This window comes from Wyeomyia smithii, chromosome 3 (assembly GCF_029784165.1).
Source record: "Wyeomyia smithii strain HCP4-BCI-WySm-NY-G18 chromosome 3, ASM2978416v1, whole genome shotgun sequence".
Lineage (NCBI taxonomy): Eukaryota > Metazoa > Arthropoda > Insecta > Diptera > Culicidae > Wyeomyia > Wyeomyia smithii.
In genome coordinates this window covers 271,938,248-271,955,150 of record NC_073696.1, presented here as the reverse complement: position 1 = coordinate 271,955,150, position 16,903 = coordinate 271,938,248, and the positions used below count along the sequence as shown (strand labels likewise).

The window sequence follows — 16,903 nt, the reverse complement described above, 5'->3', positions numbered from 1 at the left end:
GGTGCCTCGAATCGAGGCGGTCTTGAAGAGAGAAATTGTCTCAAAAGTCCGTTGTAGATCATTTCAGATGTTTGACTATTTCCAATATGTTTTCTGGGTCCGTTTGGAAAGTCATTAAAATTTGGAGGATCGTGTTATCCTCGTAAGGTTTCAGCTTACATCTCCTCCCCAAGAATGATCTGGAGGGTGAAGCCGAAGGATCATTCTGGAAAAGGATAGGTAGGGTTTTCTGTAATTGTTGTCAATAATTGTTTTTATAAATCGTGAAAAATGCCTGGTTGCTCACCTTTACAATATTGGTATAATTTGGGTTATATTCTAATAAATTTTGATGATATTTGTCTTGATTTGGTAACATGGTTTTAAGCTCTTATAAGTCTGTTTTTGTGTACTGTGAATGTTTGATTTGAGGGGATGTGTCTTATTTCACAATTTGGATCCATAATTTTTGTGATTTTGTATGGTCCATTGTAGAACGAATTTAGTTTCTTTCTATTTTCTGTTTGCAAATATACTGTATCATTATTTTGAATAAGTAACGGGTTTACATTTTTGTCGAGCACTTCTTTTCTCTGATATTTTTGATCTATTAATTTTTGTTTTGCTATCTCGTTGGATTTCTGTATTTTATACTTCATTTCTTTACTGTATTGTTAGAAATTGTATACGGGGTCTATTGTATTGTCATATGTCTCTTGTGGTAGTCGTGGCTTAAATCCGAATACTAATTCGTAAGGTGTGTATCCGTGATCTGTATGTGGTGTTGAATTGTAAGTAAATGCATAATATGGTAGCCAATCATCCCAGTCAGATTGGTGTTCGTTGACGAAGGATCTCAGATATTCGTTTAGACACCTGTGGTTCCTCTCCAGCGAGCCAATTGTCTGTGGATGGTAAGCTGTAGCGAATGTTTGTTTGATTTTTAAATATTTGTAGATCTGGTCGAGTATTTCGTTTTTATACTCTGTGCCCTGATCTGACTTTAATTCTAAAAATTTTCCGTATATTAATATAAAATTGTCCACTAACGTTTTTGCTATGGCGTTAGCTTCTTTGGTTGGAATTGGTATTAAAACTATATACTTTGTTAATTCACACTGTATTGTTACAGCGTATCTATTGTTGTTATTCGATTTTGGTAGTGGTCCTATCGTGTCGATAGCTACTACTTCGAATGGTTTTGAGGGCGTATTAGTTATTGTAGTACACTCCTTTGTATGTTTTGTTATTTTGTTTAATTTGCACAATTCACAGGCCTTAATGAATTGAGAAATTGATTTCCTCATATTTCGCCATGCATATATTTCTCTTAATTTAAGGTACAATCGGTGTTGTCCGATATGTCCTCCTGTTGGTGTTTCATGGTGGCTTTTTAAAATTTCTTTTACCTTGCAAACATCACTAATGAATATTGCTGGTTTATAAATTATTATTTGCATATTCTTTAATGCTTTATTACTCATTTCCTTGAGTACTTCCATGGGTACATATTGAAATATTTCATCGTCTCGAGACAGCGCAATTTTATTTATTTTCATCTTTTCCATATTTTCTTCGATTTTTGTAAGTGCAAATTTGACAATTTGACTTCCATTACCGTTTTGTATTTTGAATTGGTAACTGGTTACCTGTTCATTTTGCTTTGGTATTATTCGCGCTTTTGTATATACTGCAAATTCGACATAATCATTTTCGAATTTTGTTTGTAATTTCATTAACTTTCTAACATCGCTTAAATTTTCGGTAGTGTACATCGCAAGGTGATCAATCTTGGACTCGCACTCCGTCTTATATTGTATAATTTTTGATCCTTGACTTCGTGTCATAGATCTTGTATTCACCATTAGGATGGAATTTTGTTTGAGTTCATCAGAGGAAACGATAACACGTGATAACGCGTCCGCTCCCACGTTGTCCCTCCCTCTGATGTACTGTATTTCGAAATCAAATTCACAAAGATCAAGACGCATTCTTGTCAATTTCGATGTTGGGTCTTTCATACCAAACAGAAATACAAGTGGTCTATGGTCTGTCTTAACAATGAATTTGTTTCCATATAAATAAGATTTGAAGTAGTTAATAGCCCAATGAATTGCTGTTAACTCTTTTAAAATAACCGCTTTGTTACGTTCACCTTGGGTAAATGTTTTACTCGCGAAGGCTACAGGTAACTCATCGTTATCTGTGATTTGCGACAAAACTGCTCCACATCCGACATCTGAAGCGTCTGTGGATAAAATGAATGTCTTTGTAAAGTCGGGAAATTGAAGTATTTGTGGTGATAAAAGGTAATGTTTTAATGTATCAATCCTGGCATTGCTCTGACCAAATGAATTGTTGTTTTTTCTTAAGTAATTGATTTAATGGATGTGCTATTTCTGCGAAATTTGGAACGAATTTGCGGTAATAGTTGCAAAATGCAACAAATCGTCGCACTTCGTCACTGTTCTTTGGTATGGGATAATTTTTTATTGCATCGAGTTTTGAGTTGTCTGTCAAAATACCTTTGTCAGATATCTTGTGTCCCAAATATATTACTTCGTTACTAAAAAATTTGCATTTGCTCGGGTTTAATTTAAGATTGTACTCGCGTAGTCTGTCGAATACCTTTGTTAAATTATTCAAATGATGTTTCACTGAGCATCCAGTTACTATTATATCATCAATATAGACAAAAGCCATTTCTGGTGTTAAACCAGCCATCGCAATTGTCATCATTCTTTGGAAACTGTTCGGGCTTATATTTAGTCCGAATGGCATTCTTGTAAATTGGAAATGACCTGATTGTGTAGAAAATGAGGTGTATTTCCTTGAATTTTCGTCGAGCGGTATCTGATGAAATCCTGACATCAGATCCAACGTGCTGAAAAATTTAGCTCTACCGAGTTGATCAAGTATAGCATCAATTCTTGGTAGTGGAAACTTGTCGGCTAGTATTTTTTTGTTTAGTTGCCTGAAGTCTACAACTAAACGCCATTTCTTCGTATTTGTTTCACTTTTCTTTGGTACTAGCAAAATAGGGTTGTTGTATGGTGAAACAGACGGTTCAATAATTTTTTCATTCAACATTTTGTCCACTTGACGCGTAATTTCGTCTTTTTGACAATGAATTGTTTTATAATTTGGGATATAAACTGGCACATTGTCCGTCAGGTTTATATTCTGCGTATAAAAATTGTTAGTTGATAAAGCTTCTTGCGGTAGACAAAATATGTCCGCATAGTTGTTAATTAATTTTCTAAATTCTCCTATCGCGTATTCCGGTATGCTGTTAGTGTTAATATTTTTTAAAATTTCTTGTTCACGTTGATTATTTTTGTGTTGATTTTTCGTGTTTTCCAATATTTTATAATTGCTAAGTGGTTCTAGTTGTATCTTACAATTCAAAATCTTAAGTGGTATATGTACAGCTTGTTCTGTTATGTTTAAAATTTTAATAAAAGGTGTTTTCGGGGATATGATAGAACTTCCACAGAACACTCCTGGAGTTAGTTCTTGCGAAACCACTATCATGTCCTCATTAATTTGAAGATCGTGGAGTTTTTTGATTACTTCACATCTTGCTGGTATGATATAATTTTTATCCACTGTGTCTTCTATTGGCAAAGACACAGGGGTATTATTTACAGAAAAATTCAACAGCCAACTTTCGTAGTCCATGATGCATCTATTGGTAGCGAGGAAATCTCGTCCTAAAATGCCATCAGTGACAGTAGGAAAATCGCTGTCTACCACGTGAAACGTATGGTTTATCACCAAGTCGTTTCCGAAGTCTAATTGTGTGGTAGTGGTTGCTATTGTCTCTATTGTTTGGTTTGTAATTCCTGTCAATTGAATTTTGTTGTTTGGGTCAACTGGTTGTGTTGGTGGTATTTTATTAATTTTGATAACGCTGATGTCAGCGCCTGTATCTAATATAAAGTTACACAATGAGTTTGCCATCCGCACGTAAATTTTCACGAAGTTTGACGCGCTGATGCTCATTGTGTATAATTTTCTCCTAAAAAATTTCGTGGTCTGTTCTCGGTTGTTTGTTGGTTTCTGTTTTCTTGTTGAGGTGAAGCGCTGGTTGCTTCGTTATTCTGCGATTCCGGATGTAACAGAAACATTCTGTTACTTCTTTGTTGAGGGCCTCCGAAATTTCCTCGATTTGAGAAATTTCCTCTCCCTCTGTTGTTGAAATATTGCTGTGGTGGTCTTTGAATTTCCCTATTCGGTCTGTAATTCTGGTAGTTGCTGTATTGAGGGTTGTTGTAGAAATTTCTAGAATTTCCACGATGGTTTTCGTAACCATTTCCTCTTCCTCTATAGAGGCTGTTTCTAGGTGGGAAATTATTATATTGAGCGATTGGCGCTCTATTTTCTCTGAATCCGTTATGATTCCGAGGATGTTGTATTGAAAATACGTTATTTGTGTTCCCATTATCTGATGATATGGCAGCGTCCGTGGTGTATTCGTGCACCTTTTGGACCGCTTCGCCTATTTCTGAAAATTTCCCCGCTTTGAGGATTGTTTTTAATTCTCTTTTACTTATTTCTTTTATCAAGGAGTTTAACCCTGATTTTAGAGCTAAAGTGTTTGCTGTTTCAGCGGGTACACCTTGCTCCATGTACATGAATTTGAGTTTTTGTGTGAGATTTTCCACGTCATCACAAAGCTCGTTCGTATTTTTTGATTTCACTTGTCCCAACTTGGCAATTATCGTGTCGGGTGTTTCTTTAGATTTACATCTTTTCTGGACGTCGAGGATTAAAGCGGTAATTGTTGGTATGTTGGTTGGTAGGCCTTGTCTTGCCTTTCCAACCAATCTAATTTTCAGAAATTTTATAGCCGTTGCCACCTGGTCTGCTGGTGTTAACTCAGCTAGTAGGTTGGCAGCGTCAACGAATGAACTGAGTGCATCAGCACTTCCGTCGAACGTTGGTACAAGCGCGGTCGCTTGCTTTATGTCGAACGTTTCGTTGTTCGTCATGTTAGTCGTTTGCCTTAATGGATTAGTTATTTGTTGCCCTTTACTGTTTAGTCCGCTGTTGCCCGGGAGTGGGTCAGTGGTTTGTATTTTTGCTGTGGTGTTTTTGCTACCGTCTGGTGGGTTAGTGTTATGGATTTTTGCTGTATTGTCTTTATTTCCCGCAGGTGGGTTATTGCTTCTGCTACCGCCAGTAATTGGGTCAGTAGTGTTATTTTTATTGTATTGTAATTTTAGGTCTATTATGTTGTTGATTTCGTAGTTTAGAGTCCTTGTATTTTTCACGATAGTGTTAAACTCTTTGTCGGGGATGTTGTCGTTGTTCTCGTGTAAATATTCTTCCACCCCTTTTGTTAGTATGTTACTGAGGTGTCTTTTGGTATATAAAAGTTCGTCCGTGAGCTTTGTGTTTATAGCTTTTTTGAGGTATTTATGTAAATTCTCTAAATCCTCGTATGATTTTGACATTTAGGCTCTTGCTTTTTAAAGTGCATATGCTATTATGTTATGTTACATTTATTTGTAATATCTTTCTAAAAAAAATTTTTTTTTTTGTATAATTTGTATAATAAAAAAAAATTTGATTTGTACACTGGTTTTACCTATATAAACATTGTAACATTGTATAATTAAGTGTACATATATATATATAAATTTGTTTTGATATAAGTGTGGTTACTTGTTGTTTCCGTGGCGATGCTGCTGCTGCTGTCACCTGTGTTGCTGCTGGATACAAGCTTGTTGTCTTTGATGCCGGTTCGGTCACGTCCACCGAATCGTTATTTCTGGTACTTCAGCTGTCGTTGTATTTTATAATTGTTCTTCCCCTTTTTTTTCACTGTTTATCTCTTATGGGCGAGATAGTTGCCTTTATTGTTTTGTGCACTTGTTTGTATTGTCTTTCCAATTGTGTCACTGCCTAACTGAATTTTTTTTCTCTCATTGTGTAATGTTGAGTTTATTCCACGATTCGAACCATTCTTTGGTTAAGTCTTCTGTTACGGTCGGTCGTCGTTCAAAACGCGTTTTTCTTTTTTGCACTTGACCGTTCACTTCAAAAGTTAGTATCACTTCGATTTCTTTGTCCTTAGTGTTCTTGTATTTTTCTCTTATTATGGGTGTATTGGCTGCGATAGCCGCTTCCCACGCTTGATAGAATGCTAAGCATTCTTCAAAATCTTCCATATAGTTTTTCATTGTTTTTTTTTTTTTTTTTTGAAACAGTCTGCACTTAGTTTTTGTTTTATTGTCCTTTATACTGTCGAGGCACTGATGACTTGTAGGCGTGTTTCTGCCTTTATTTTTTTTTGGATGTAATTTTTGGTTGCACTTTGTAGCAACCTAAACGCGATTATTAAAATTAAGATTAGTGCTATTAAGCACAGTGCGCCCGCGGCGTATTTATTCTCGACCGAACTGCTAGCACTGCTGCTCGCGGTGTTCGTTATCACTTCGTCCGCACTAAAAAACCCCATTGTTCTTTTCTCTCACTGGGTATTTTAGATTGTTTAGTTCTTCTTTTATTATAATTTTTTTTTTTTTTTTGTTATTTAACGTGCTCTAACGGACTGTTTTTAAAGCTTTTCTTCACATAAATCATCACTTCTATTCTATTTTAAGCCATTAGGCTTTTCTTCACATAAATCATCATTTCTATGCCATTTTATGCCATTAGGTCTGAACTTCTATGCCATTAGGTCTGAACTTCTATGCCATTTTATGCCATTAGGTACGAATCGTGTAGTAGACTTTTCACTTTATTAGGTTTTTCAAGCACTTAAAAATTTTTTTTTTACTAACCTTTTTTTTTTTTTTTCTTTACTTTGAGGCTTGCATTTCACTGCCTCACGGTCGCTATTTTGTTGTCTGTGTCCGTGTTTTTATTCCACTGAACTGTTATATTTTCGCGAGTTTTTCATGTTTCGTTGGAGTTTCTCGAGCACTGCACTTGGCTTGTCTTACATTTTTCATTCTTCGTTATTGTTGATGCCGAAGGACATTATCATTTGCTCTTCGGTTTTTATTAACATGTTCTTCGTGAGCCGCCTGTGTTCGATCAGTTCGATCATTACACACACTTTTTTTTAATGTTTCGAGGTCTATTTCTTCTGCTTCAAGTTCTCGTGCTTTTAATTCATGAAGATTGGGCATATATTTGCATACCCTCGCGTACACTTGCTCATATTCCATTGTTCATTTCCGTTCTGCTGTTTTTTTTTTAACACTTCCGCGATTTCACTCCAAAGATTGTGGTTACTAACTCACGGTCGCCATCTGAACTTATTAGAACTTTATAACTAAACCTTGTAGAAAGAACTGAACTTTGTAGAAACGGAACTTGGTAAAGGCATTCTTTTCTTTTGATCACTGAAAGAACATTTCTTTCCAGCTTGAACTCCTGGACGGGATTGATTTATTCAAACTCTACTTAACTCTAAGTCACTTCTTAATCTCTAACTTTTACCTAATACTACTTTACATGTAACATGGTTTATGTATGTTTGTAATATGTATATGGAAATAGGCGGGACCAGAGCATCGAATTGTCATTGGTTGATACAGTGTGGCTTGCTATAAAACTCACACTGCTACCGGGCTATTCCTTACGCCTGAGTGTAGGCAATAGCACATGTTCATGATGTCCGCAAGTTGCGCTAGTGTCTTAGCTGCTTGCATCTCTCGTTCTATTTCGAAAGGATAAAGTGGGACGAGAAAGAATCGTGGGAATCTAAACATTGCTGGCTGTGCTGGCAATGTTTTCGTTAGTTTTATGAGGTGTTGCAAATATGGGATCGAAAAGGTTCTTTGGTTCTCATATATCCACATGCACTTGGTTAATTTTCCAGTGGTTGCATGTACATGCATGAGAACCCAATGTGTGGTAATTTTGAATTATTGAGGAAACATGGGTTTTAGGAATTTGGCTGGCTCGGTGGGAATTCTCAAGTGGATTGCGTATGGCTAGTTGTCATATGCGACACTTGTCGTGGGAAATCGTATGTTAGAATAAGGATTTGCTAAATAACATAGGTTTTAGAAATTGGGTTAGTTTGGTGGGAAAGAAGTGGTTTGCGTATGGCTAATGTCATATGCAACACTTGTCGTGGGAATAATTTGGAAGATGTTTGACTATCCGGCCCGTGGAAATATGTTTTCTGGGTCCGTTTGGAAAGTCATTAAAATTTGGAGGATCGTGTTATCCTCGTAAGGTTTCAGCTTTCACAATGATCTTATGTCCAATTTTTCCAAAATCAAAGTTACCCGCGTATGTAGCCTTGTACGCATTGCCAATATAAAATGCTTCCGTGGTTGGAAACGACGATTCAACCACATCGACAATCACCAAGCATATATATTTAAAAGATCCAGGTTTAGGATATTTGCATCCTAATTTGGATTTCTTGAGTTAGCGATGGCTGGGTGGGAAAACCCAGTCAGGTCGCAATAAACAGACTCTTTTTGAGTGGTCGATGGGCCAATTGGACTAGGTCCGAAAGCGTCGAGCTCTTAAGTCAGGATCATCTATTATCGGTAATTACATGGGTTTTTATACATATTTAGATTTCGTAACTTATATGTGCCAGAAAGGGTGCTGTAGAGAATAAAAAAGACATGAGACGGCTGGAGTGACCAATACGAATACGAAATTGCTTATTCTTACTTTATTGACCGTATGTTAAGCGCCTGAGTTTGTTATTTGATGCCTCCGCGTTGCATGCTATCGGCCCTAGCGCGTCGCAAGTAGGTGGAAACGAAAGCGATAGATCGATGCAACTTGGTGACGAGTGTTTTCCAGTTGTGTTGTTTATTATTGCATAACTATGCGTTTTGTGTTTTGGTCGTTGCTTCGGTGCTGGTCGAGTAAATTAGTTTGTTTTCGTTGGATTTATATTTTTATGGCACTACTCTTTTTATGGTATGCTACATCATCCCGCTTTGGGAGAATAATGTAATGGAATGAAATTATTCTGAGAAAAAAGTCTTTCTCCAGTTGTCTCTTACAGAATTTTATTGTTGTTTTTTATGTTTTTTACAGTGGTTTACTTACACTCTTTTTTTTCATTTTATTTGTACTTATACATAGGTATTTTGTGTGTGGTAATAATATGAATTGTTGCTCAGGCTTTTATTATTCTATTCATATGGACTGTCATTGTTTTTCCTGCTCTTCTATTGCGGTTATTGTGTATGGTTCTGAATAGTATGCATCTAATTTTTTTCTTGCTTCGTTTTTCACATATACTTTGTCGTTTATTGTTAGTTGAATTGGATATATAGTTGTATCAAAATTATCTTTTCGTTTTTCTTTTTGCCAAATTAATTTTTGTCTTGCTGATTGGTGGGATGTTTTGAGTTTATATTGTAATTCGTTTTTGTAAGAGTCGAAGTTGTAGATTGGTCCGTTGTTAGTTTCAAGTAAATCTTGTGGTAGATTGGCTAGTTTTCCGAAGATTAACTCGAATGGTGTGTATTTATGGTCCGTATGTGGTGTCGTGTTATATGTGAATTCGTAGTATTTTGTCCAGTCATCCCAATCGGTTTGGTGCTCGTTGGTGAAAGATCTCAGATATTCGTTAAGACATCTCTGGTTTCTCTCCAAGGCTCCAATCGATTGTGGGTGATATGGTGTTGAAAATGTTTGTTTTATTTTCAGTAGTTTGCAGATTTGTTCAAGCACCTCATTGTTATATTCAGTACCTTGATCAGATCGCAAACCTATGAAATTTCCGTAGATCAGAATAAATTTTTCTATTAATGCCTTTGCTATTGTTTTTGCTTCCTTGTTTTCAATTGGAATCAAGGATATGTATTTTGTTAAATCGCACTGAATGGTAATGCAGTATCGATTGTTGTTAATTGTTCTGGGTAAGGGTCCTACTGTGTCTATGGAAATGATTTCGAAAGCAGTGGACGGTATCGTTGTTATTGTCATCGGTTGCTTTGTGTGTCTTATTACTTTATTTTTCTTGCACAATTTGCACGCGTTCACGAATTGGGCAATAGTTTGTTTCATTTTATACCATCTATATTTCTCTCGGAGTCTAAGGTACAGGCGATGTTGTCCTATATGACCTCCTGTTGGTGTATTATGATGGTGTCTGATATTGCTACTTTATTTGCGCATATTCCTTTTACTTTTGCTTCGATTTCTGGAAGAGCAAGCTTTAATGCCTGACTTCCATTTTTAACCTCTTGTTGCACTAATGCCGGAAGGGTATTGTTCATTGTATCATTTTTCGATTTTGCTTCTTTATTTGTGCTACTTTGTTTCGATTTGTTTTCAATTCCTAGAAGAGCAAGCTCTGATGCTTGACTTCCATTTCTAACCTCTTGGTGCACAAATGCATGAAGGGTTCTGTTTCTGTTTGAAATTATGTATTTAATTATGTGTTTCTCTACGGCTGTCGACAGTTTCATTACCTTTTTTATTTCCGTAGGATTATTTGTTTCGTAGCATAAGAGTTGATCAAGCGCTTTAATTTCTTTTATTTCTTCATTGTTGTTCTTTTTAATGTTTATTTTATTTTTTGTCATTGGTGTGGCTCGATTGATGTGCCACGCGGTTGCTCTCGCTGTTTGTATACTAGTTGCTTTTGTTGTCGGTGGTGTATTTCAAACTACGTCCAGTTTGTCCATGCTTCTAGCTAACTTGAACGCGCGCTTGCGTTCCCTCCTTTTTAGCATCGAGTATAGTGTAAGCATAAGTTGTATAATTACCGTAGCTGTAATGATGTATATCAGAATTTCGTGGTTCTCGAGTAATTCACTATGGTATCCTTGCGTGTTTACTATGCTTATCTGTGGGTCTCCGTTATGTGAGACTGACGATTTAGAGTTCTTTGTTCCCATTTTGTTACTGGGTTTAGTAAGCTATGCCTAGGATTTGTCCGCCTATTTGGTTTTTGTTTGCTTCATGGTGGGTCATAATCCCCATCCTAGTGAAGATTATTAAGTGACCGGTTATTGTTGGTAACAATACTGCTGCCCACTTTGTCAGTTCATTTTTCTTAGTAGATATTGTTTCCATTCTTCATAAAGGCACAGATTTTGTCACTTAATTGATGCTTTTCTAAATTGTATGTTATCTCGCACTTTATCAATTTTAGTTTTTTTTCGCACGCACCTCTTCTTATGCGCAAGTGTCCGCGACAATTCTGCTGTTTTTCTTCCTTAAAACTTTTATTTTCAGCTACAGGAATTTACACTGTTCGCGCGTTTCGCGAACTTCTCTGCAATCCGAAGATTGCAGGTTCGTGTCCTGCCACGGTCGCCATTTAGGATATTTGCATCCTAATTTGGATTTCTTGAGTTAGCGATGGCTGGCTGGGAAAACCCAGTCAGGTCGCAATAAACAGACTCTTGTTGAGTGGTCGATGGGCCAATTGGACTAGGTCCGAAAGCGTCGAGCTCTTAAGTCAGGATCATCTATTATCGGTAATTACATGTGTCGACTTCAGGAGTTTATAAAAAAATGAACGTCTTTCTTTAAAAGGGTTAGATTCCTCGGGTTATCTTAACCGGCGTGCAAAGGTCCTTTTCGCATTCGAAAGGCTTAAACACACAAGGGACAACCTCTGAAATCTAGCGTTCGGATCAAGAAAGATCTGTGCGAGTTCGTATTTGCTAGTGGTATGATTTAATTTGGTAGCAAATCGGGTTTATATACAAAAAGTTTACAAATTGTAATCTTACGAACTATGCCTACGTATGGAAGAGAAAACGAGAGAGAGAAAATTCTCCTAAGGGGACAAAAAGAACGCGACAAAATTTCCACTCGCCTAGTCAGGTCAAATTTGCCTTTCCCTAATCCGGTACCTGAACGGGAAAAAGGTTTCGAACGTTATCGGCTTTCTTTACACGCGCCTACGACAACATTCATTCAGATAGTTACAATGTTTACAAAGCGCCGGATTTGAATTCCCTATTTCCCTACTTAAGATGATAATGCGTACGCAGACGCGCCGGCTGATAAAAGGACTTATCGCCCTTTTCTTTGAGCATTGTCCGCCCATAATTCACATAGTCATTGACGCTGGCTAAACCTAACAGACTGAGAACAGAACAGAACAGAAAATAGACCGCTAACGATTAGTGGCCCCGCACGGATCTAGAAATTCTATACCTGCTTCTAATCTAGCACCCGCACAAAGGGTCGGTCGGGAATTATTTATGTAGCAATCTCTATTTGCGATTATTAAATTTGTTCAAGACCTTTTTCTTATCGCTCAAATGAGTCGTTGAATGACCGCCTACGATCCGGCCCATTGAAACAAAGGAAATCTTTATATTCTAACATGACTGGTCTGCCGGCAAATAATGCGTTCGTTACATACCGGACCCCATAAATCTACTAAGATTTTCCAAAGAAATTATTTACGCATTATTTGTTTAAACTAACAGGTGTATAATTTTTTTTTTTAACTTGTTAAGATAGTTTATTGATAGCACTACTTATTTAAACACTATTTTTTTTTTCTTCAGGAAACATATTACTTTAAAGGATTCAAAATTAACGCTAATAAATACATTGATCATTTAATAGGTGATTACATCTACACTGAATCTTCCGCGGTTCGCTCTGCAGCTGTAAATGGTCTTCTAAATGACGATGGTGGTGGTCTTCTGAATCCGCGATTAGTTATTCGTCTGCATTTAACGTAGATATACACTGTTGCTGTTGCTACTACCAATAGTAAAAATATAGGCACCCCAATCCAGACATATGGATGTATTTTGTGGACGGTTACTGAGTAGTCGAAATCGTCGATTTCCGCCTTGAGTAGATGAAACTCCTCTGATGGTGGCGTTGGTATTGTGACATTTGGTATACTGAAATTCACGTGAATATCCGCCGTTGGCTTAAAAAATGTAAGAGCCTTTTTATTTGAGCCACTTATATCTGCGTATATTTCTCTGTCGTGCGTTTTTATCACACAATCTGGCTGAAGATGCAGTATTGCCGCTTTATACGGCGGTGAAATGACTGTTTTCGCAATGGATTATAATATCCTCTGGGTGGTCCGAGTAATAAAGAAACGAGTTAGTCTCAGACAATTGGATTATTTCTGTAGGTATGGTCGCTAACTGCTTTGACATACAATGCCTTTTTGGTTTTTTTGATAAGATGGCTTCGGCTATACAGTCTGGCGACTTCAGTATCTCCATTCGAGACGTAATAAAGTAATTTTGGTTTATTTTTAATGGTTCTTGGGTTGGATAAAAATAATTACCTAGATCACTTATGGCTATTCGCGGATTGTTGATAATGATCATCGATTTATCATCTGGGTGCGGAATGGCAATGACGTTAAAAAGTTCAAATCTTTCTTTTGCGACAATCACTGTATTCATTGTTATTAGTAGCGTGTCGTTGACGTAACGGACATTATAAGTGATTGCTGATGAATGGTTGAATATTTCAGCCCCTTCCGGTAGTGAACTAGTGATGTTTGCTTTGATTATTTCCACGTCTCTGGATGTTAAAGGAAATGATCGAACCTTTCGATATTTATCAAGAATATCTTCAACAATTTGTTTTACTAGCATCGTCGTTTCGATCATATGTCTCTGGAGGGTCTCGGACTGCAGGTCTGAATATCGCTGATTCAAAGTGTCTACTCCTTTGTTTAGCCAATATAATCTTTCATGCAGTTGTTCGCTCATATTTGCCGTTTTTTCAGTGATTTTGGTTACGGTATCCGATAGGTGATGTATTTTGGTATCCTCGTTTATTCGTATCGCCTCGACCGTGTCTTCAAGATCGTTTGAACCGAAGAATAAATCCTTGAGGAAGCCAAAGACTCCTTTACTTCGTTTAGCTCTTGAAGATCGCTGTATCTCCTCTATTGCACTGTCGCATTTGTGTTCGAGAGACTGCGTTATTTCCTTCAGTGCTGTTGGTGTTGTAAACTTCTCGGTTCGTTTTAAAGCATCTCTTAATCTTTGATGAATCGAATCGATATAGGCCACATCATCTGAGACGCTTATGTTAGTGCCTATATTTGTCGTCCAAACTCCTCTTCTGACGATACAAGTTCCTTGATGGTCGAATATTAATCCATCATCCTCAATTGGTTTAATCATTAAAGCGTTGGATAATGAGAGAAGTGCTGAAGCGGTTACAATCATTCGACTAAATGCTCCTGGTGATGCATTTGTGTCCCTTGAATTCAGCCTTTTGGTTGATCTAGGTGAATTTAATTGTTCTCTTTTTCGTTTTATTGTGTCAACATCAATTTCTCGCCGTTTGCCCCAATTTGGGAAAGAATAGTCAACACCTTGCATTCTATCTGGTTCGGTATCTCTAACTTCTTCGTGATGCGTAACAGTATTCGGTTTATCTTCTGGTTCCGTTTCCTGTCTTATTCTCAAGTAAGCGACTCTTACTGCAGGTCTTGTTATAACACCTTTGGAAGTCTGTATATCCACTGATCGCACCTGTCCATCCTTGGCAGTGTGTACTTGTATTATTCTTCCTTTCAACCAGGTATTAGGTGGGGCTTTATCATCTGTTATTAATACTATGTCGTCGACTGCCAAAGGCTCTATTAATTCATTCCATATGTCTCTTTTAGCCAGAGTTGGGATAAATTATTTTTTCCATCGGTCCCAAAATTGTTTACAGACGTGTTGCACTATCTTCCATTGTTTGCGCTCATATCCAGACGTTTCCGGTGCATACGGCGGTACTAAATCTCCGGGCCTCAGAATCAAGAAGTGAAACGGAGTAAGTACTTCGTCGTCAATATTATCGATTGGTATATGAGTCAGTGGACGAGAATTTAATATGGCCGATGCCTTCGTCAATGCAGATCTTAACGTTTCTGGTCTTGGCTTACTAGTTGGAAAGGAGTCTAAAAGTACGTTTAGTGATTCTTTTACGCCTTTAATTAATCTTTCCCACACACCTCCAAAATGTGGTGCTGCTGGCGGATTAAACGTCCATTGTACTTTTAGTTTGGCAGCTTGCTCCTGATCCATTATTCTGTCGATATCTCTGACTAACGCGTTCAATTCATTATTAGCACCAATGAAGTTAGTACCATTATCGCTGAATAGATGACTAACCCTGCCGCGTATACTCTGGAAGTTAGATAGACACATTAAGAATGTATCCGTGTCCATTTTTTCAGCCATTTCTATGTGGACCGCTCTCGATGATAAACATGTAAATATTACACCCCATCTCTTTTCGGTTGACCTGTGCACCAGTACTTCGAACGGTCCAAAATAATCAACCCCTGTATTGGTAAATGGTGGCACGTCAAGCAGTGTCCGGCATGTAGGTAATGGTGCCATAAACGGGTTAGCAGGTTTAGCATGCATCAATATGCATTTTTGGCAGCATTTCTTAACATTTCGTAGAACAGCTCTAACATTCATTATCCAGTAATCCAGCTGCAGCACTCCGATGACCGTGTTATCGCCTCGGTGCAAATAACGCTCATGAACGCTTCTTACAATTAGTTTTGTTATATGATGCTTCTGCGGTAGTATGATAGGTGTCCTAAGTCGTTGTGGAAGTCCTGTAGCATATTCAAGGCGACCCCTAGAGCGCATTACACCAAATTCATCCAAAAATGGATTCAACTTTATTAGTTTGGTAGAAGCTGGCACAGTTCCATGGCTTATCAAACTTTCCATTTCAACCGGGAAGGATTCCCATTGAGCTTTTCTGTACAATATATTTTCGACGTATCTTCGATCAGAGGCTGTGAAATTTATTCTCTTCTGCCGTAACCTGATGATAAACTTGGTGATGTAGTGATATCGCCTTAGTAGTCTCCACCAGTCGGAGAAATCGTTTTCATTTACAAGGTCACATTCGCCGTAGAACAAGATTTCTTCTATCTCTGTAACCCGTTGATTTCCAGATAATGTCCAACTCTCGGACGGTGATTCGAAGTATTTCGGCCCATTAAACCATTTAGGTTCTCCAACATATTCTTTAGTAGCCTCATCAGCTGGATTGTTTTCGGAAGATACCCAACGCCATTGATCTTTAGCCGTAGTATCCAATATTTCGCCGACTCGGACGTTAATATATGATGTATATTTTCTTTTCGTATTTGTTATCCATGCTAGCACTGTTTTCGAATCTGTCCATAATGTTGCAGATTTTATTTCCAGACGTATCTCCTTTTGAACGACGTCTAATAGCCTTGTCCCCATGACTGCCGCATGGAGTTCCAAACGTGGAATAGATACTGGTTTAATCGGCACAACTCTTGTTTTAGCTGTTATTAACTGCGTATTGATTCCAAAGCTTGTTTCAGTTCTAGCATATACAAAAGCTGCAAGTGCCTTTTCAGAGGTGTCAACGAAAACATGTAACTCTATCGGAGCGTGCTCTGTTAGAATGCATCTCGGGATCGATAAGCCTTCCGCTTGTTTGAGTTTACGTAAGAAGTTCAGCCATTGATCATACAGCTCATCCGGAACAAGTATATCCCATTGTTTGGAATATTTGTGTAGTTCCTGCATTAGTATCTTACCATGCACAACTAAATGAAAAATTAGACCCAGTGGATCGTAAATACTCATAAGCAAGGATAATACTTGTTTCTTCGTAGGTATTTCGTCAATATTGAAGATTCCTGCTCCTTTATCGTTATGATTAAATCGGTAACTTAGCATGTCTCTACTGGTGTTCCAATACACACCTAATACCTTCTCAATTTGAGATTTCTTATCTTCGAACGGTTTTATATCAGCGCATAACCGTCTTGTTACAGGTATACTTCTCAGCAATTCAGTATTAATCGAAGAGAAGTTTCTAATATGGAAGCCTCCTTCCTGATGGTAGTTAACATTTTCCTTTGGTGATCAATCAATTTGTCGATGATCCTGTTGTTGCTTGCTTGAGCGAAACCTACGCCCTTGTCCATGTCCTCAAGCAAAGCCAATCTCGGGTCCTCAGGTATTAATGTAGA

At 37.6% G+C, this 16,903-nt stretch overlaps 1 protein-coding gene across 1 annotated transcript; it reads right to left on the bottom strand.

The window, feature by feature from the left end:
• Positions 1–14,561: 14,561 nt before the first annotated feature.
• LOC129729296 (uncharacterized) lies at positions 14,562–16,607 on the bottom strand. The gene has a single exon (XM_055687806.1). It carries the CDS (start codon positions 16,605–16,607, stop codon positions 14,562–14,564), a length of 2,046 nt encoding a protein of 681 aa, XP_055543781.1.
• Between the last annotated feature and the right edge of the window lie 296 nt (positions 16,608–16,903).